The sequence below is a fragment of the Gymnoscopelus braueri genome (genome assembly GCF_963280865.1).
Source record: "Gymnoscopelus braueri genome assembly, chromosome: 11".
NCBI classification, from domain to species: domain Eukaryota; kingdom Metazoa; phylum Chordata; class Actinopteri; order Myctophiformes; family Myctophidae; genus Gymnoscopelus; species Gymnoscopelus braueri.
Window position 1 is genome coordinate 27,056,245 of NC_137613.1, and position 22,139 is coordinate 27,078,383.

Consider the following 22,139-nt stretch of genomic DNA (forward strand, 5'->3'; position numbering starts at 1 on the left):
ATGAATTGGGCGTTTCTCCAGGGTCTCCTGAGCGGAGTGAACAAATACTCCACTGCTTTTGGACGCATCTGGCTCTCCGTGGTGTTAATATTCAGGCTCATGGTTTTCTTGGTGGCCGCAGAGAAGGTCTGGGGTGATGAGCAGAAGGACTTCGACTGCAACACCCGGCAGCCCGGTTGTTACAACGTGTGCTACGACCATTTCTACCCCATCTCTTACACCCGACTTTGGGCTCTCCAGCTCATCTTCGTCACCTGCCCCTCTCTCCTTGTGGTGCTGCATGTGGCATACCGTGAGGAGCGCGAACGGAAACACAGGCTGAAGTACGGCGAAAACTGTACCCCGATCTATAGCAACACGGGGAAGAAGCGCGGGGGTCTTTGGTGGACCTACTTCCTCAGTCTGCTGTTTAAGATAGTCGTGGAGGCCTTGTTCACCTTCCTGTTGTTTTACATTTACGAGGCCACCTTCATCCCACCGTTGGTGAAATGCAGCGAAGATCCTTGTCCAAATGTTGTGGACTGCTATATTGCCAGGTAAGGGTAAATAAATGCCTAACATTCCTAATGAATTCAATCCTGGATTTACTATCATGTTACTACTCAAGTTTAAGTTTCAGTCCTACTGTATAACAAATTTGATATGGTTTAATTTCCTGATAAACATCTGTGTCATATTATCTCACTGTTATCTCTGACCTCCATGTGCTCTGCAGGCCCACAGAGAAGAAGATCTTCACCGTCTTCATGGTGTCGACAAGCTTCGTCTGCATCCTGCTTACCCTGTGTGAGGTCTTCTACCTGTTCGGGAAGAGGTGCTTAGAGTGTTGCGGCGCGAGAAGACACCACCGCGTGCCACAGAACTCATTTGCCATGCCCAAGACAGCTCTGCTTGTCAAAGATAATGAGGTTGAGCTGGAGAAGATGAAGTTTGCCGACGGCAAGGCAGAAGAAGCCAAAGCGAGTTCTGCCCCGGCCTACAGTCTGCCCATCTCCTGAGAGACTTAACACCACGTCATGTTTGACTTGAGAGAATAGGACTGGATGTATACGCACAGAACCCCTGTCTTTTTAGGTAGCATCTTTGTTGCTGACCTGAACTACCTGAAACAGTTTAAGCCTGAAAAAGAAAATGTTGTTTACAAAGTCAACATCAAGTCTTTTTTTATCCATACAATTTCGAGACCATGTTCTGTACATTTCTGGTCCACTGATGCTGAGATGAAAATGTGTGTAAAGTTTTTTGTATGTGCTTTTGATATAGTTGGTGTGTATTGAACATTGTTTATTTTTATAACTACAAATAATACATTTTAATCACTCTTTATCATTCTCTATTCTATCTACTATTGTCACTTGCATGAGAATAGTAGATAGAATGTTTTCATCAGCAATAATGGAATGCATTTCTCAACAGAGCTAAATATGAGTAAGTCATGACCATTAGTCCTAAAAGGTAAACAGTTATGAAAATTATTTATTCCTAAATCAATACTGCAGAGCACTTTGAGCAACATTCTCTGTATGAAATGTACAATAAAAAAAACGTTATCAGAATATCTTTTTCAGCAAGTATGTTTGCACACACTAGGAAGTTGACTTTGGTGAGGTTGGTGGCTTATAAAATTCACAACAAAGTATTAAAACATTTACCCTAAGTTATGTACATATTACACCAGAAGGTTATTCGTGGGGCAGGAACGGAAGTGCAGTGTGTGTGTGTGTGTGTGTGTGTGTGTGTGTGTGTGTGTGTGTGTGTGTGTGTGTGTGTGTGTGTGTGTGTGTGTGTGTGTGTGTGTGTGTGTGTGTGTGTGTGTGTGTGTGTGTGTGTGTGTGTAAACCAGATGGTGATATATACAGTTTATTATTATTATCATCATTATTAAAATGACAAACCTTACTCTGGAATTTCCCATGGTGCATATCCGAGCACTTTCCCATAAGGAGGATTTCTGAATCCATTCACAGCTCAGTATCAAAATTCTGATCAGAATCTGAATCAGTTAATTTGCCTCAGAAAGTTTACACAAACGAGGGAAGAAATAAGAAGAACATGAAATAAAGAGACAAAAATAAGCTATTAATAATAATCATAACCCAGACGATCACATTTATTCAGTGTGTGCATGCGCCTGTAAAAGCCTGAATTGATGCACTTAGTTCAATGGCTAGGAATTAGTTTAAAGGAAAGAAGGGCTCCCAACTCACTTTTAAGACACTCCACTTTATTCGAAACAGCAGCAAACAAAACGTTTCAACCTTGCCATCTTGTGCAGATTAACAACAAGTGAACATGAACAGAGAGTGACATCTTTATATATCAAGCATAGGAATTAGTTGAACACATGAACCCTAGCGTCTGGGGCGAACATTGTGACGCATTGTGAGCTTGTAGATTGACTATTTTAAACATGAGGGGGCCTAATATAGAGCCCTGGGGACTGGTTAAGGAATCATACACACAGTATACACAGGACTATTTAGAAGAACTTATACACATACTGTACATGTTCTGCAATAATTTTGAGAAACAAATCTATCCGATCCGATTACTGAAATGAGAGAAAAGCGATCTTATCAGGTACAAATCTAACAGGTACTGAATACAAGGAGGAGTTTATTTTGAAATGTATTTGACAAAATAAATAAAAAAAGATTAACCAGAAGCGAAAATGAATCACAATGTGTCACACAGGTTTGGGAACAAAAAGATTGAGTCCAGTTGGTCCAGTGATAGAATGGGAGTGGTGATACTGAATCAGGGCTGAAAAAATGACCACTCCTAATTACAACTAATGACGAGTCGATGACGGCTATTAACCACATCCTGAATTCCATAGTAATACATACCTGATGAAGTGATAGGAAGTTAATACTTGATTAACAATTAAAGAACAATTCCCACAAATGTTGTACAACTGAGTAGTGGCAGTAGAATCAAATTATCAAGAAATGGTCAACATTTGCAATATGTACAGGTATGTTCTATCTATTTGTAATATTTGGACTCCATATCTCATTCCCATGCCAGTACCAATGGTCCCAGAGCTCTTGAACAAACACATGCTAAGGTAGTGGCTTTCACCAATCAAGGGTGGACAAAGGACATAGATTTAAACCTAAGATAAGAACTGCAGCACCTGATAGCAGGTTGCTGTTGACAAAGCTTCTTGTCACTCAACAGGGTGATACCTGGTCCTTTAATGTGTCTCTAGTGACTCTAATTTTAAGGGCATGGTTCACTGTCATTTCTGATGTAATTTATTGTGACAAGGGGGAAGATATGAAGGATGACTTCAGCAAAAAAAGGGGGGAAAAAAAGAATCTATGGCATACAATCTTTTTTAGCTGTTTTAAGGACATTTCTTGGCTGGATTCCAGAATCCGTTGACCACACCTCCAGAGTATGGCCAGCGGTTTCTTGCCCTGCCCAGTCATATGAGGAAACAGTTGTACATGAGAAGTTTGTCAAACTAACGTCGTGAAGTCACATCAGGTTTATTTGACGGACAAAGGGACGAGATGGGCCTAAAATAAAACCAGATTGAAAGGTAAATATGCAATTTAAGCCATGATCTGGTTATTGAATATCTTGAATATCTGTCTTGCTCAGGTTCCAGAGGTCGACAAAGACAGGTCATTGAATTAAATAGGAAGAATTATTCGTGGTGGAGGAGAATTTTTATAGGCAACACAAATATAAATGTTTGCTCAAATATTAAAGGAAGCTTTTTTCATAGCCTCAATTACAAATAAACACACTTCAGTTATTGAACAGCCGGTAAGGCTAAACTACGTAGTGTGATAATAGGACACAATTTTGTCTTGGCTACTGTACATTCATAGAACCCCTAAAACATACAACAACAAAAATACCTAAAACATCAGGTTTATTTGTTACAGTATTTCATGTATTTATTGGTTGTGATAATTGTAAATAATGTCTCACATCATCATCACAATGTTCTCAACAAGCACCAGTGGGTGATTTTGAGAAATTCAAATATTCTGCTATTTTTAATAATAATACCTCAATATTGATCATGTGAAAACATATTGGAGATGCCGACTGTTGTTTTTTGAAGATATTTACACTACAATTTATAGAAATTATTGTTAGTATTGTGGATATGATGACCAAACAGGTAGAGGCAATCGTTGTTCATTTCTCTCAACTAGAACACTGTCATAAGTTCCGGATATTTTATGATTTTACTTTTATTTTAGAATTTTAAACTGTGACATATACAAACACAAGAAAATACAACATCTAAGCTGTATCGATATTATTACAACCAAATCCCAGACGATATCTTGTCTCATATCACAATATCGATATACGTAACGCCCAGCCCTATTCTCAACACACATTGTTTGGTCTCAGTGTAACTCTTCAATTGTTTCCTAATGTATCCTTCAATGTTCCAACAGAAGACTTCTTCGATATCAAAACGACGACACAAGGGAAGGTGACCCCAAGCCAGACAAATGGATTGGAAGGGCTTGGAGGGTCTGCTCAGCGGGGTGAATAAGTACTCAACTGCCTTTGGACGGATCTGGCTGTCTGTGGTGTTTGTCTTCCGTGTGATGGTGTTCGTGACGGCGGCAGAGCGCGTGTGGAGCGACGAACAGGGCCATTTCGACTGCAACACCCGACAGCCTGGTTGCACCAACATCTGCTACAACCACTTCTTCCCCATCTCACATGTTCGTCTCTGGGCTCTTCAGCTTATCTTTGTCACCTGTCCCTCCTTCATGGTGGTGCTGCACGTGGCCTACCGAGAAGAACGGGAACGCAAGTATCAGGCAAAGCACGGCGAGAACTGCCACCTGTATAACAACCCGGGCCAGAAGCACGGAGGTCTGTGGTGGACCTACCTCTTGAGCCTCTTCTTCAAGACGGCCATCGAGGTGATTTTTCTGTACCTCCTCCACATGATCTATCACAGCTTCAAGCTACCCAGACGTGTGAAGTGTGATCTCGCACCTTGTCCCAACATGGTGGACTGCTTCATATCCCGTCCAACCGAGAAGACCGTTTTCACATACTTTATGGTGGGAACCTCTATTTTGTGCATGGTCCTCAACCTCTGTGAGATCTTTTATCTGATCGCCGTCCGGTTGGTGAGGCTCAAACATCGAGGCCACATCCACGCTCCACACCCTAGCTAAACAGAAAGGCCTGGAAGGGGACTGCAGTGCCTGTGACGGCTATGCAAGGGGCTTTCAAGCGTTTTCATATCACAGACCCCTAAATTGACTTTCATGGACCCCCCCATTTCAAATGATTCTGTCCTAGGGACCCAGAAATTATGTTGTAGTTTCAAATATCATAATTGTACTTGAGAAATACATTCATAATGGTGATATTGAAACATTGTTAGAAAGGTTACAATTTTTTTTATGTTTTGTACTGTCATAAAGTTATCCCATCAAGGACCCCTGGCTGTCCCTGGTCCCCACTTTGGAAACCACGGAGCAATTGGAACCCAGACTTATTTTTTATTTGAAACCATCTAAATTACTCAATACAAAGTAAATGTGTGAGCATATAATTTTGGTGAAATGTACAATTGAGCAGTGCCAGAGCAAACACTTTCATTCTAATGATAATTGAATTATTTAAGTTTACAGAACATGTGTTTAATGCTTACTTTGTGTTTCCTGAAAATGTTTGTGTGAATTCTAAGAAATAAAATCCTTTACATTGACACATGGCAGATGGCATCAAAGTGATATTTCCACTAGTGTGTTGTAGGCTTATTTGTCCACTTGGTGGGAGTAGATGTCTATTAGAGTCATTGAGAAAAGAAAAAAGAAAAGATTATAGGCCACATATTGTAGGCCACAGGAGGGTTTGTCAGCAATAATCAATAACAGTTAGAGTTGCAAGCATTTTTGTGATGTTATTTTTTTTTTTAAATCCCAACCAAACTAGCCAAATTTTAATTAAATGGCCTTTCTGTGGTATGTTCCTGTGCTACTGATAGTAGTTTCAGAATGATATCCCTGGATGGCGTTAGGCCTACTACTACAATTTACAGCGAGGAGTTCGACTGATTGATTGATTGAATACTTTATTTAGAAGTTTGCAGACAAAAAGCACATGAAAGTACAGTTCAAATACAAGGTCAACTAAATAGGATAAAAAAAGCCCAAGAAAGCCACTGGCTTGTTTAAATTGGGGTCCTCTTGTACTCAATTCATAATGACAGACAGATATACACTACTATGCAGAACATCATATAAACAGTTTAGAAATGAAAAATAATAAAAATAGGAAATACAGTAAAAAGTTCGAGGCGGGGAAATTGGACTCAAATTGAAGCACAATGAACATTAAACTTGAAATTATTGGCAGCAATAATCAATAACAGATAGAGTTGCAAGCATTTTTGTGATGTTCTTTAAAAAAAATCCCACTCAAAATAGCCTATAATTAAAATTAAATGGCCTTTCTGATGTTCCTGTGCTACTGATAGTAGTTACGACTTATATCCACCGGATGGCGCTTAAGGTCCACTACTGCAATTTACAGCGAGGAGTTCGACTAAAATTGAAACACATAAACTTGAACTTATTGGGGGTGAATTTAAAAAATCAACCTGGCTACAAAGTATAAGTTCATAGTTCAAAGTGTAAGTGACACTGACAAACGGGACAACTACTTGTAAAATGCACAAAATGGGAAGTCAAATGTTATGTATCTAAACGCTAAACGCCAGAGGACAGGGAGGTGGTTCTTCTCTGTCAACAGACAGACAGATGCACCTGTGTGTGTTTGATTAGGTTTGATCTGCTGTCTGCATGTCGACATGAGGAAGCACAGGAACACTGAATGAATTGAATACCCTCCTCAACGTGCACGGATGATGATTTAACAACGGAATGGCTCATACAGGTACTAGGGCCTCAGATGTTTATTTTGTGACATTGCAGATTAGTCTGTGACTGTACTGAGGAGCTTCAGAAGTTTCTAGGTGCGCCGCAGTTGAGCTTAGATCTGGTACAGTTGGCAAAGCGAGAACATATAGGATGGATGGGGACGGGTGTTTAATGAACATGCTTTGATGCCACTTGTGTTGATCTTAAAACGTATAATATTTGTACAGTGGTGGAAGAAGTACTCACATATTTTACTTTAAATAAAAGTAGCAATGCCACAATATAAATACTCTGTTACAAGTAAAAGGCCTGTGTTCAGAATTACTTGAGTAAAAGTACAAAGGTATTGGGATAAAAATATACTTAAAGTATCAAAAGTAAAAGTACTAAACTAAAATAGCAGATCTAGCTCGCAAGCTTGTCGATTGGCTAGAGATGTAGTGGAGTTGAAGTATTGCAAATTGGAAATACTCTAGTAAAGAATTATCTCAAAATTGTACTTAACTACAGTACTTGAGTACATATACTTTTGTTACTTTCCACAACTGCATACATTTCATGAAATGTATGTAATATCACAGCCATTCTAGGGCTAAGCTTAGATCTGGTTGGCAAGAGAGACCATTGCAGGATGGATGGGGTATTTAATGAACATGCTTTGATGCCACTTGTGTTGATCTTCAAAACGTAATAATTGTATATTAGGGTGAATAATAGCATCCAGCACTTGTGTTGATATATTACCCCCCAAACCCCAAATTTGGTAAACTGTGTGTCTGTGTCTTGTCTCATGTCACCAGGAATGTATGTGTGTGAGTAATGCATTGCATGGACAACATTCCTGGTGATTACAATGAGGAATTGAGAAAATGTTGTTGAGTGGTTGTGAAATAGCTAATAGCTATTGTTGTACAAGCAAACATTTATGGGGGTGCAGTGGTGGAAAAAGTACTCAAATGTGTTACTTAAATCAAAGTATCGATACTGCAATCTAGAAGTACTCTGTTACAAGTAAAAGTCCGTAATTCAAAATTTACTTGAGTAAAAGTACAAAAGTATTGGTATCAAAATGTACTTAAAGTACTAAAAGTAAAAGTACTAAAATGTTTGAAAATAGCAGATCTACAAGCTCACAACGCGTCACATCGCGACGCGTTGTGAGCTTGTAGATCGGCTATTTTCAAATAGCCTAGGTATAAAATAGGGCTAAAGTGGTTACTGAATGTTTTATAATATCATAATTTATATCTGCAAAGTAATTAGTAACTAACATTTTCAAATAATTGTAAAAGTACAATATTTGCTTCTGAGATGTAGTGGAGTAGAAGTAAAAGTACTGAAAATGGGAAATACTCCAGTAAAGTAAGAATTCCTCAAAAGTGTACTTAAGTACAGTACTTAAGTAAATGTACTTAGTTACTTTACACCACTGAGTGTATCTACATTCATATATGAAGTGAGTGGGTAAACCCAGCAGAGAGGTACAGTAAGAGTGTTGTCTTGTCACACATGCTGTTACAGAGACTTACTGAATAGCAGTCAGTAGTGGTTGTTTGGACAGCACAGCAGTGGGTCTATGTCTGGTCTGGTCTACTGTATGTGTTTAGCAGGTAATCATTAATGCCGGTGACATGTGTGCTGTGATTTTGACCTGGCCGCTGTGCCGCTGATCAATAGAACAAGGATAGCCTTGGGACTGTGAACCTGCAGCATGGGATGATGTACTGTAACAGCAGTACAGCCTCCTGTAATGATTAGTAGTAGTATCTGTCTACAAGCTCACAGCATTGTGTTGCATTGCTCCACGTTGTGAGCTTGTATATCAACATCTTGATGGTGTTTGTTTTCTCTTTCCAATCTTTCCAAATTAATTTTCCCCTCCCCATCTTTCCTTCCTTACTTATTTTATTTCCTTGTATTCTCCTCTCCTCTCCTCTCCTCTCCTCTCCTCTCCTCTCCTCTCCTCTCCTCTGGTCAGGTGTGTGTTGTGCCAGCCTGGAGGAGCCCAAGGCTCTGATGAAGATGGGGCTCAGCATGCTCGTCATTGGCCATGTCAACTTCCTGTTGGGGGCGCTAGTGCACGGGGCGGTGCTGCGACACATCAATCTCCACAAACAGGCCAGGGCCATGGAGTACGCCATCTCCAATGTGGTGGCGCTGGTGTGCGGAATGCTGGTGAGCAGGCACAGCTTTTTTGATTGATTGATTGAATACTTTATTTAGAAAGACATGGTAACAGTACATGGAAGTACAAATCACAATACAAGGTCCTCTAAACTGGATCGCTCATAAAAGCACTTGGCTTATTTAAAAATGAGATCCCCGTGCACTCAAATCATGATGACATTTAAGACATACAAGTATACACTACTATGCAGAACGTCATACAATCAGCTTACATGTTACTGGTATGAAAAACAAGAAGTTTTAGGAGGAGGGGAGGGGGGGGGGGGGAGGTTAGGACTTTGACAGGGGCCAGTTTGGATTTGCAGCCTCCTGAAGGTGATTCTTTAGGGCAGTTTTGAAAGTGAGTAGGGTTTTACACTCCTTTACTCCTTTGGGTATAGGGCATTCCACATTTTTGTTGTATAGCATGAGAAAGAGTTCATTCCCTTGTTTGTGCCAAATCTGGGTTGAACATGATCAGTGGAGCTGCCTCTGGTGTTATGATCGTGGACTTCATTTACGTTTTGGAAGTATTTTGACAAATACAGGGGGATCCCAAGCACAGATGCAGAGGGGACAAGTACATACAAAATACATCATTTCAGTCGGGACATCTCATGAATTGAATTAAAATATCTTTAACCACTTAAACCGTTGACCAGAGTCCCCCAGGGCTCTACTCTACTAGGACCTTTTTTCTCTCTACACTAAATCTCTGTGCCGAAAATAGCCGATCCACAATTTCTCAATGTGTCAGATCTGCTATTTCTGCCAATTGTTCTCCTATTATTTCATGCCCAGAATAGGGATGCTAGGCTTCATGTGATTAATGAATATAAAATTACCAATACATTTATTTGGTTTGTCGATGCATCTCCCCTGCTTTTGTTTGCTACCATCTTAAAGGGGAATACCACTCATTTTCAACATTGAACCATGTCATAATATACCTTAGAGCTATTGTGTGGAAATAAGATCCCCCTTCTGTGTTGCCTAGAACTGGTGAATTGATTGTTGGGGTCATGTGATCAGTGACATACGGCCAGCTCTAAGGTATATTTTGACATGGTTCAATGTTGAAAATGAGTGGTATTCCCCTTTAACCCATTAAGACCTATACAAATGTCTTCTAAATCCTGACTTAAAGGAGCTACACCATGAATTTAAAAAAAATATTTGATATTTAATATCATATGGTGTATGTCCCTCAAACCTTTTTCAAAAGGTTTGAGCCTAAATCATCACTCAGATATACTCATCCCAAGTCAATTGTCTCTGGCTTATACAGCGCTTTCAGCTGCAATACCAAAACGTCCTCTTGGGCAGGGGGGGGCTACTGAGCAATTCTGTCTGTTAATACAAAAAAATATTTTAAAAAAATATTAAAAAAAAGAAAAAAAATGGAAAAATTCTGCATAAAAAGAAGCATCTAAGAAAAATACAAAATCGAAAAAAAAACACTTTGAACATTTTTGAACAATTCCACCAAGTGTTTGAGGTGCCTGTTTCACCCACTTCCGGGGGGCGGAGCCAAAATCCGAGCCCGATGTATTTGTTCGTAGACCCCCACTTAGGGGGGGTAGAAAAAGTTTCGGAGCGATTCGGGCACTTTTCATTTAACATTGGGTTTGCCATCAATAATGTTTGTGACATCATAAACATTTCTGAGATCGCCTGTTCAGACACGCCCATTCTGGAAATCCATGAAATGAGAAGGAATGACTGAATTTTAAAAAAAAACATTTTTTGGGGTACAAGAGACACTGGGGACCCCAAAAAATACAAAAAAACAAGAAAAAAGTGATTTTCATGGTGTAGACCCTTTAAGTTTTCTGAAAAACGTATTTTTGAGTCAAATTATTATAGTTTTTTATTATTATTTTAAAAACAATTTAAAATAGTTAAAACAGCCGATCTACAAGCGCACAACGCCTCGCATCGTGAGGCAGTCTTGTATGATGGTGTAGGGCTTTAATTTACAATAAGACTTACACATTTGAAACTTGGAGATTCAAGGTTTCTGCCCGACTAAATGGGTTAAAGGTTAAAAGGCACAATGTCTTGTTTTCTAGTTCTAGTCTAGTTTGTGTTACACTAAGACCAGCACTCAGCTTCCGTTTTTAACCACTACTAGGCTGACCTTGGTACACAGTGATGTAAGTGTGATGTAACACAGCTGTAGGCTACATAGCCAATAAAATGAATAATACGTGTTAGATTTAGGTGTGCCATGTGCACCAATGTGCATGTGTTAGCAATACTGTTGACTTGTCAATGCTTGCGTATCGGCGCACCTAAATCTAAAACCCATTATTCATTTTGTTAACTGGAGCTGTGTAGCTCACATCAGCTCTACCTAGACCATTAGATGGCAGAAAACTCACGAAAGTGGCCTAGTGTTTGCTTTTCCTAGATAAATGGGCCTTTTGTTCTGTATGTTATCACCTAAACCTTAGTTATGTTACTGTTTGATGTCCTGCTGTCATATAAAAAACATTCCCAGTTTTAAAAACAGCAATATTTTTACCCAATATTAAAAATAAAACGGCAATATTTTTACCCAATATAAAAAATAAAAATAAAACGGCAATATTTTAAAGTTACAATCTGCACGTTGTATGTCTGATGGAGAGAGGTAATTGAAACAATGCATGAACTACAATAAAGAAGTGTCCAATCCATTGTGCCGTCTGCTTCAAATAACTTTATTGACATTGTCAACCAGTAGGTGTCCTATCTGACACCAGGGTCTACATTTGTCAATGGAAGAGTAGGGAGATCACCTCCAACCACTGCAGATGTGCTAGTTATGTTGTATTTACGGATGGAAATGAGATTATAGCAAAGTCCGGCATATTTACATGATATCATGTTTATTGATTGAAAAGTTCATTAATGTGCACTGTCCCAGATAATAAATAAAGTATTAACATACTCAGAGAAAAAATACTATTATATCTATGGATAATTTCACGCTGTCCTCTGTGTTGTTATTGCAGGGTGTCGTCGTTGGAATTCTAGCAATTGTCCTGTCTAAAAACAAGCGAAACAGAGCTCTGGTGAGTGTTGCATTTTTAATATGAAAGGTCCTGGGGGGAGAAAGCAAGAGATATCAGAAATAGTTCCTCCCCAAGGTTTTACCCACTGTTATTTATTTATTTGTTCCTTTTCTCCTTGTACTGTATGTCAGCCTCTTGATGAAATGACAGGCACCAGCACTGTGTGCGCCGTTGCCATTTCTAGTGGCATCTCGCGTCTATTTTGATCTCTCTCCACTCCCATTCTGTTCAGGTTGTGTGTTCCGCTCGCACTCAAAGTTGCATGCGCGTGTGTACTACAGATCGTTATTCTCAGCCGCTGTCTGCCTCACCAGTCAGAACTAGACAGAAGCCTTTTTGAAGTCCTACTTCTGGCTGCGGGCACCGCCGAAACACATCAGTCACAGTTTGAGTCCCATCTGAGCTTGGGAGTACGCTTTCTATCTTCCCCTTGTTGTTTTATCGCCTCTGGTCACGTACCACTGCCCTCCTCTGTTTATTTAATCAGCTGTCGGGGCTGCTCGGACGAGACCGGCGAGTCAATGAGCTGCACGGAGCTTCTCTTTACTTACAGTACCTGGGAGCACCACTCCCATTGCCTTTTGTTTGTGACCACAGAACCAAGGCAGGGCTGAATGGACTCGCAGTAGTTTAATCACTTTAAACCTGGCATCCCTATTTAGGGCATGTCATTATTCAGTAGGCAAAAATAGCAGAAATAGACAATCTCTAAGCTCACAACGTATTGCGGTGCGATGTGTTGTGAGCTTGCAGATCTGCTATTTTCACTGTTCGTCGTACAACAAAGTATGTAGGGCTGAAGTGGTTAAGTGCATGCACTTTCGCATAAATAAATAAGTGTTGTAACCTTATAGACGTCACTGGGAGTGAATAACTTGATCCCACCTTTTATAGTGGTGAGAACCACACCTTCTGAAACCCTGACACATTTTGTTATCGCACTCCCTTGGCTGCATACAATACTTTTATCTAGAGTAACGCTGTTCTAATCAGGAGTTGATTTCCCGAGGTAATCTAATCTCCCGATTTATTAATCATGTAAGTTAAAAGTACTTGAACCTTAGCTTCCCTATTCCCTATTCTTGGGGCGAACATCCGGTGAAAATAGTGCTGCAAACACGTGAGCTTGTATATTAGCTATTTTCAGCGAAGAGGCTGTGTAGAGAGTCCTGGGAGACTCCAGTCAACTAAGTTGTTAACCCATTTAGACCCGAGGCCTGACGCCTTCTAAATCCTAACCTAAGTTTAAAAAATGTGAAAAGAATCCTGTTGCTATATACAAAGCAACATCTAAAATGACACTGATGCTTTCCCGGTTTTAAAGGTATAACAACGTATAGGCTTTCCCGGTCTGTGACTCATTTAATTATGTGTATGTGTCGCTTCTGTTTGTTGATCAGACGTGGTCATTCTTCCTGGTCAGCCTGGTGTCTGGACTGCTGGCCACGGCCTCCGCCGTTGGTCTGATGGTTGCCGTGGTGAGGGCCGTCGTGCACGGCGGACGCAGTCTTCTTACTCTCTGTCGTTTCCCCGACGCCATTGGCTATTCCAGCATCACCAATGAGTGCCCGTTCGACCCTACACGCATCTATGTAAGTGTGTGTGTGTGAATGTGTATAACATTGACGCTTAAAGCTGCAATTTTACTTTAAGCCATTAAGACCTGGAACGCATCTGTCATTTTAGATTTTAGCTATATCCATTTTATTGGCTATAAAATAATGGTTTATTGGCTATATCTCCCCCGACCAATCAGGGTTGCCTCTTGGATGAGCGGTAAACATCTCTTATGCAGGGGGGAGCACCAGGTTCGAATCCTGGGTAGGATGTCTATTCACAAATGGCAGATATACAAGCTTGTAGATCTGCTATTTTTTTGAAAAATTGTGAAACATTTGGAACATCTTTGATTATATATATTCTTTTGAAGCGAACATTTGTAACTCAAACTTTGCTTCTGGGGTCGTCCCTGGAACAATATTTTGAGATGGGGGTCTGCTGCCAAATCATTTTAGTTGTTTGGTTGCTATATCAATGGTGCTCAAACTTTTTCCATGTCAAGGTCCCCCAAAATGATATGTATTTGGCTGCGGACCACATCTCAAAACATTTAAGTTAAAAATATATATATATTCAAAGATTTCTCAGGAAAAAAAGCATATCTATCTAAAAGTAGCAGATCTATAAGCTCATAGCGCGGCTATGAGCTTGTATATCTTCTATTTTTGAATAGCCAAAGAAATCTTAAAGTGACACAGATGCTTTCCCCGGTATTAATGGATTAATGAATAGAATGTTATGTTAATCAATCTGTATGGTAGAATATGTTACTGCAGTGGATGGAGGTGGTCTCCATGCTCTGCCATTGAGAAATGTAGACCCTGGTTTTTGGGTATAGGACACATACTGGTTGACTAGTAGAACTGCCTGAAGCGCATTAGCACAATATCTCCTCCGACCTCTGACCTCTGACCTCTCTCTTGCAGCTCTCTCTTTCATTGCTGGACTGAGTTGATTTTGACAGCAAATTTTGATTTAGTTTAAGTCTTTAGCCTTTTGAATAAAATTCTGTTTAGTTTTGGTCATATTTTAGTCACCTGAAATGTTTACTTTTAGTCTAGTTTTTGTCGACTAAATCTACAGTTGATTTAGTCGACTAAAAGTTATTTTTTGGTGGGCCGTGATAGCATCGAAATGTCACAACACAGCGCGACGTGTTGTGAGCTTGTAGATCAACTGTTTTCGGTCTGTGACTCCCGCTCGCACCCATGATGACTTGTCTTAGTTCTACTGGATCTCTTCTCCACTATTCCCTCCCAAACATTTTAGTCTAGTTTTTATTTGTTGACAAAATTGTCTATATATTTAGTCATAGTTTTAGTCATCATAGCTTAGTTTTTATTTTATTTCTTTATTTAGTTTTCGTAAGTGAAAAAAGGTAGTCAACAGACGTCTTTCGTCATTGTTAGTCGACGAAATCAACACTGTCCTACAGGCACCTTGGTGGAGAGCAGGACAGCTGACCCCACCTCTGGGTATGTCCTGTTAGAGCAGTGGTTCTCAACCTGAGGGTCGGGACCCCCAGGGGGTGATTTTTTTTTGGGGGGGGTCCCCAGATGACGTGACCTTTAGACCTTTTTAATACCTAAAACGTAAAACATTACTGCATCAAAAGTAATCAACAAACTATACTATAAAAACTGGTCAAACATTGGCCAAATTGTCAAATAATATAAGAAAGAGGCACAAATTGTTAGAATATAGCCAATCTACAAGCTCACAACACCTTGGAGCGTTCTGCTATTTTCACAATATTTATCTGTAGAACCGAGTCAAAGAAAATGTAATACCTCGACTCCAACATTCCAAATGTTTGTCCCCCGTTCAAACATGATTTTTTTTTTTTTGGGGGGGGGGGTCACAGCCTGAAAAGGTTGAGGAACCACTGTGTTAGAGGTGGGCTACAGATGGCCGGTCAAGCCTGCTTTGCCTTGGACCTAGGCTCAGTGTAGCCTGAAAGCTGCATGTCACTCACCATCTCTCTCTCCCCAGTCAGCCTACTGTCCTGTCAATAAAGGCATATATTTAGCTGCATGCCGAAAATTGTCGATCTACAAGCTCCCAATGCGTCGCGCTGTGAGCTTGTAGATCGGCTATTTTCGTAGTGTTTGATTGATTGATTGATTGAATATTTTTATTAGGCAAAAAATGTAAAACAGCACAGTTACATTTAAAATACTTTGTCTAACAGGTCCGTTCATAAAAGTCCTTGCGGACTTGTTTCCAAGTGTGACACCCACGCGCAACAAAGCATAAAATGACTTGTCTTTGTTCGACTGGGTCTCTTCTCCACTAGTCCCTCCACTAGTCCCTCCCTAACATTTTTGTCTAGTTTTTATTTGTTGAGAAATTGTCAACATATTTACTCAGTCATCATAGCTTAGTTTTTGCCATAGTTTTAGTCGACGAAATTAACACTAATATACAGTATACAGGATATACTTGTGAGTATTAGACATTATTGTCCCAGAGGGGATTTGTTTTCACAGCCCAGTCAACACAGAAACACAGACTTCCAGCACAGCAACATATTTCAGTACATAAAAATGCAACGCAGCGTGAGATATTGCCTCTGGGTATCCTGGGGTATTTCATCATGAATAATGTTTCGTTCCACATGAGGCCTGCATGAAGTCGGAATCTTCTAACCGAAGAGCCTGCTGGTGAAATTGTTTTGGGGGTTCTTTAAATGTTTTTTTCTGCTCCTCAATTTTCCCCGTGACATTGGCCTGCTCCCCAGCGGAAATGAAAACACAGGTGTTTTTTTGTGTGCTTCAAAACATGCATTTTGTTCACACTCCACAGGCACTCTCCAAAAATTGAAACTCTAGTATCATTACACTGGCACAGATGTGCTGTGTCTCCAGTTGCTGCAATGCCTGTTGGGTGTTCTGGCCTGTAATGGCATTTCTGCACAGTCCAGGTAGGGTTGGGCTACTCGCTCACACGTCTGTGGTCCTGTCTCTTCACCTCCAGAGTACCACCCTGATCCTGTGGGTGCCTCTGATCGTCACATCCATCGTCCAGCTGGTGTTTTCCATGCGATGCTTCGCTGTCTGTCTGACATTCCTGGGTCTCCCTTGCTGTCGTCGCCACAAGAGGCCCATAGGTCGGAGGCCAGTGGTGAGTGTTGACCAGTATGCACAGAGTAATCAACTACTTTTACCCTGGTGTGGTTTTATTTTAGACATGCCAATAGGCGAAAATGTTTAAAAACCTTTTAAAATTTCTTCACAAATAGACACAAATAGACAATCTGCAAGCTTGTACAGTATATCTGCTATATTCACAATTTTTGGTTTAGGTGCAAAATTGGAGACTGGGTATTTGTTTTAGATCTGTAACATTTATAATCTAAATGTTTTGGACTGACTGCAACAACAAGTAGTACTGTGTCCTTTCAAACTCGACTCACAGCAGTTTTACTTTAACCAATCTGTATGATAGAGTATGTTGATACATTATAACTAGTACATCTGCAGTGGTTGGAGGTGGTCTCTCTACTCCAGGACAACACTAGTAGGACACCTACTGGTGGTGTAGTTACTTGTCTCCATCGGGAGAGAGAGACGGCAGACATAAAAGAAAAATCTTTAATCATTAGGTTACAATGTGAAATAATATTATGTATCCGTCTCTGTCACCCTGTCTAGAGTCTAGATCAAGGATTCCCTAACTTTTCAGGGCACGACCCCCGAAATAATCATATTTGAACTGTAGTTTGAACCGTTGTGAGCTTGTAGATCGGCTACTTTCACAATGTTTGCCTCCTTCTTATGTAATATTTGACAATTTAGCCAATTTGGTATTAAAAAGGTCTTTGAGTTTGAGGTCATTAAATTGAAACGTTAGAAATGTGCAGATCCCCTGTATACACTTATACTGTATGTTGGTTCATTTACTGTTGAATGAGAAAACAATGTTGCACTTTAAGCTAATCATCTGGGGACCCCCAAAATATATTTTGGTGACCCCCCCCCTGGAGGTCACAACCCCCCTAATTTCTGTGTTTCCTAATAAATTCCTGGATCAGCCTTTTGAAGCTACACTCCCTAAGGTTTATGTCCATTGTCTTCCTCTCCTGACAGAGGAAGGCAATTGCAGCTATCTGAAGTCCAATAAAGCTGGTGGTGCACCTAGTGTCCAATCCTGTGCTCTGTCTGCTTCAAATAACTTTATTGACATTGTCAACCAGTAGGTGTCATACCTGACACACGTTATTATGGATTCCACCAACGTGCGTTATAGGATAGACTCGCCTTACCTGTGTCTGATAGGCTTCCTGGCAGGCATAGTTTTACCGAGAGTAAAGGGATAGTTCACTCAAAAAAGTACTTTTTTTCCTATCGATTAGTCACCCCATGGAGACTTGAATTCATGGATTTTTTTGTTTGTTTTTGTGGCATTCCTAAGCCAATAATTTGATGACCATCGAACCGGTAGGCAGCGGTTCCGGTAAGAGACTCTTTGTGTCTCCTACCGGAACCACTGCCGGTCATCAAATTATTGGCTTAGGAATGCCACAAAAACCAAAACATATGCATGAATTCAAGTCTCCATGGGGTGACTAATCGATAGAAAAAAAGTCATTTTGGGGGTGAACTATCCCTTTAAGGTTAGGTTTAGGCATAGTTTTACTGAGGTTAAGGTTAGGTTTAGGCATAGTTTTACTGAGGTTAGGTTTAGGCATTGTTGCAAAAACGCTAGGAAGGAAGAACTGTCAATCACAGCGACTACTGGCCAATCACAGCAGGTCTCCCTAGAAAGGCAGTGGGATCCATAAGCACGCACCTGACACCATAGTCTAATGGCTCAATGGAAGAGTAGGAAGACCATCTCCAACCACATGTATATTAGTTACATTGTATTAACATGCTCTACTCTACAGATTGATGAAAATAAGGGTTTTATTCATTAAAGTAAGTCTCACATTGTAGCTTTGAGGCTTCATTTACATCGTGAAACGTGAACTGGTTCCAATGCCCGTCTCTCGTTTTTTCCCCCCTCTCTCTCCAGGTAAACGTAGTGCAGCCGTCGATGGAGACCACAGCAGTTCCTCGCTACGCTCCACCTCCAATGCAGCAGCATGGCCATCATCAGGAGCGTCAGTTCCATGGTCATCCTCGGTCTGAGAGGCAGCCTCTCAATCAGCCCCACAGAGGAAGCAGCACCTTGCCCTTACCCACCATCACCGAGCATCACCAACTACTGGAGAGAGGTACCACGGAGAGGTCCAGCTTCTGGGTATAGATGACGTTAAGATCACACATTTATGTGTCTTCTGGATATACAGTAGATAACATTAGAATCACACGTGTGTGTGTGTGTCTCGTACATTAGGAAGAGGGATGCATGACTTGTAATCCAAATATGGTTGTACATGCGACACTGGCGCACAACTATGTATAAAGACTTTAAAGGGATAGTTCACCCAAAAAAATACACATTTTTTCCTATCGATTAGTCACCCCTTGGAGACTTGAATTCATGGATTTTGTTTTTGTCGCATTCCTAAGCCAATACTTTGATGACCAGTGGACCATTAGGCAGCGGTTCTGGTAGGAGACACAAAGGAGACTCTTTGTGTCTCCGCTGCCATAAAATGTTTGGCTTAGGAATGCACCAAAAACATGGGGTGTCTAATTGCTTGAAAAAATGGCATTTTGGGGGTGAACGAACCCTTTAAGATCACACATCTGTCTCGTACACGTATGGTCTAACAATACATTAGTAAAGCCTTATTTATCCTCCGTAGTGCCTCTTGCCGACAAGAACTGATGCGACGTGTCGTTAGCTTGAAAAGCCGGTCTTGTCAGCAAGTGACACTGTCTTGCGATGAAGTAAATATTGAGCTTGGATCGCACCTACAACCCCGCTCCACATACATTATACCCATTTCCATTTCTATGTCAACTGTGACCCCCAGCCTCTAAACCGTTACAAATGGAAATGTCTGTTCTTGTTTTTTGTTGTTGTAGTTTTTTTGCCAACTCGCACAACTAGTACCTGAGGTAATCCGTGATTTATGGAGCTTAAATGACAAGATTGTTGTTTGAACAAGCACACAGGATTCCAGTCACATAAATATTGTGTGTGTGACTGTGTACAGTACGTGCATCTCAACTGGTTCAGCCAGCCTGTCTGTCATTCCTTCTGGTTTGAATAAGTCGTGTGTAAAGAAGGTTGCCATCATGTTGGAGTGTTTTGTTTCTGATAAAAGGTCAAGAGAAATTTGAGTTAGAACTAGTGCTTTGATATGGCCTTGGCTTGAGCATATTTATTTTATTTCTAAATAAAAATCACATTGATGATACATTTATTATCCCCGTGTTTGCATTGACTTGAAATATTTATTTTAGTTGGTAATTAATTATCAAATCAGTGTAACTTGGAATGTTTAATTGAATCATTAATTAATAATGAAATCAATGTAACTCTGTAATTTAATTAATACTCAATGATGTTGGCAATCGGTGACCTGATAGGACTCAGACTTATTCTCTCTCTCTCTCTTACTCACACACACACTTCCAACCACCTTCTTGGTAATGCTTAATTTATACTCTTGCAATGTTTTTGCTCATTGAAAATAGCAGATCTACTAGCTAGCTGGCAATACATTGTGAGCTTGAAGATTGGCTATTTTCTGTGAGCGACACTGTAGTATAAATCAGGCTTAATGAAGAGCTGAGGAATACCATGACCAGATACATTACCAATACTTGTATTTTTCTGTAATGTGATACTGTCATCCCAAAGACACACAGACAATAATCTTGTCCTCAAAAGTACTGGTAGTTCTTCTGAGTGAACACTGAACAAACATTGTCTCCAATTCCACATCCTTCAACGGTCATAATGTGACTAGTTGTTTAAGAAAAGGCACCACACGTGCAGCGTTTGAAACACAAATGGTATATTTTTGTCATCGATTTCGGGTCCAACTTAACAAACATGACATCCTCACACGAGGTTTTCATGCAACAGAAAAGAAGGAAGTGAGGTTAGGAAGAAAGAAAGGAAGTAATTTATACAACGCACGGTACCAGTTCCAACAGAGGCAGTGAGAATAGAAAAGGATTTATATATATATAGATCAGCAGTGGGGTAGCAACAGTTGTTCCATATCCTACCAGCAGAGGGCAGTGACACTATAATAAGATCCCCAAAGCAGAGGTTGCAGCTGGTTAGGAAGCTACCTGCATTATTAGTTTGGTGGAAGTTGGCCTAAAAGTCACTGATCTCTGACCAGGTTAGTATTCCCCAGAAAGCAAAAAAACGCCACTGATCAGGAATCGTTGACTAGTGGTAACTTGTCTCCATCTCTTAAAGGAAATCTCATGTATCTTATCTTAACTGCTGGGTGAGCAGACAAACTGAAGAGGTTATAAAAGCATTTTGACTAGAGAGTGATGAACGAGCCCTTAGTGAGTTCTCTGTCTGCCAGAGGAAAGAAGAGAGGGAGGGAGGGAGGGGGGAGAGAAAGGGGGGGGGGGCAGTTCTATCCCAAAGCATGACAATATTTTATTATTTTAGTGTGTATGTCTGGTACAATGCTGAGGAAATGCAGAGCTACGAAATGGAACAGCAGCTGCTGCGCATTTATTATTAATTTGTTGGGTTTGGTTATGTGGTCTTTGCAGGAGCATGCAGCGCACTGAGAGATAAAACAACAAGAGCCTTGAAGCCTTTACTGTTCCTCAATGAGAGAACTTTAAAATACTTACAAATTAAGAAACACATCATGATAATAATACTGTAAAAGGTAGCCTCAGACACAGCATATTCACATGCACACAAAACTGTCACTTACTGTGCATTCAGACCAAATACGCAGCCTTGCTTTACACACGCACCCACCCACACACACGCGCAAGCACGCACGCACACACGCGCGCACACACACACACACACACACACACACACGGTGGCTCAAATGATATGTACTACTGGTGTCATTGATCAAATGCATTATGGATTCACCTGGTACACATTTACCCTCCATCAATAATTTCCCCTGCAATACTGAAAGGTGACGATTCTCCTCATATCGACACTCTCTGAAATCCAAGTGAGGTCCATCTCAATAGTGTATCTTTCACACTGTTCATATTTAATAACTAAAACAAAAAAGAAAGAAAATAAAAATGTATAAATAAAGCAACATCAAGAGGAAAACGATACCATGTACAAAAGAAAAAATAATGACCAAAAGAAAAAATATGAAAAATTAAAAGTATCAACATCAATAAAAACCCAACAGGATCACCAGCCTTCGTTCCCTTTGTGAAATCCCGACCCCCCCCCCCCCCAATACACACACGACCTCATCTAGATTGCCCTGTGTGCCCCATCCTGAATTCACACCATCTCAGAGAACTACGCTACATAATACTGCCTTCAACGCGAGAGAGTGTGTAATCTGTATATGAAAACATATATACTTGTCTATTTTATCTTATGATATACA

At 40.4% G+C, this 22,139-nt stretch overlaps 3 protein-coding genes across 3 annotated transcripts; all 3 read left to right on the forward strand.

Moving 5' to 3' along the window:
* LOC308095559 (gap junction beta-4 protein-like) lies at positions 1-998 on the forward strand (the record flags this gene model as incomplete). The annotated part of the gene is made up of 2 exons (XM_080442614.1): positions 1-536; positions 716-998. The coding sequence occupies 2 exons, from the start codon at positions 1-3 to the stop codon at positions 996-998; spliced, it is 819 nt and encodes a 272-aa protein (XP_080298740.1).
* A 3,436-nt stretch (positions 999-4,434) lies between these two features.
* Positions 4,435-5,357, forward strand: LOC308094728 (gap junction beta-3 protein-like). Its single transcript, XM_080441542.1, has one exon. It carries the CDS (start codon positions 4,488-4,490, stop codon positions 5,169-5,171), a length of 684 nt encoding a protein of 227 aa, XP_080297668.1. The 5' UTR covers positions 4,435-4,487; the 3' UTR covers positions 5,172-5,357.
* A 1,404-nt stretch (positions 5,358-6,761) lies between these two features.
* On the forward strand, positions 6,762-19,976 carry tmem54b (transmembrane protein 54b). Its single transcript, XM_080441541.1, has 6 exons — positions 6,762-6,900; positions 8,863-9,059; positions 12,050-12,109; positions 13,510-13,701; positions 16,646-16,792; positions 18,686-19,976. Exons 1-6 carry the CDS (start codon positions 6,888-6,890, stop codon positions 18,917-18,919), a joined length of 843 nt encoding a protein of 280 aa, XP_080297667.1. The 5' UTR covers positions 6,762-6,887; the 3' UTR covers positions 18,920-19,976.
* Positions 19,977-22,139: the final 2,163 nt, after the last annotated feature.

What these genes read in the sequence shown, in the direction of transcription:
- LOC308094728 (XM_080441542.1), top strand. Translation starts at nt 4,488, where the DNA reads ATGGATTGGAAGGGCTTGGAGGGTCTGCTCAGCGGGGTGAATAAGTAC.
- tmem54b (XM_080441541.1), top strand. An exon ending in ACAAGCGAAACAGAGCTCTG is followed by an intron (nt 12,110 to 13,509) that starts GTGAGTGTTGCA and finishes TTTGTTGATCAG; the next exon opens with ACGTGGTCATTCTTCCTGGT. An exon ending in CCATAGGTCGGAGGCCAGTG is followed by an intron (nt 16,793 to 18,685) that starts GTGAGTGTTGAC and finishes CTCTCTCTCCAG; the next exon opens with GTAAACGTAGTGCAGCCGTC.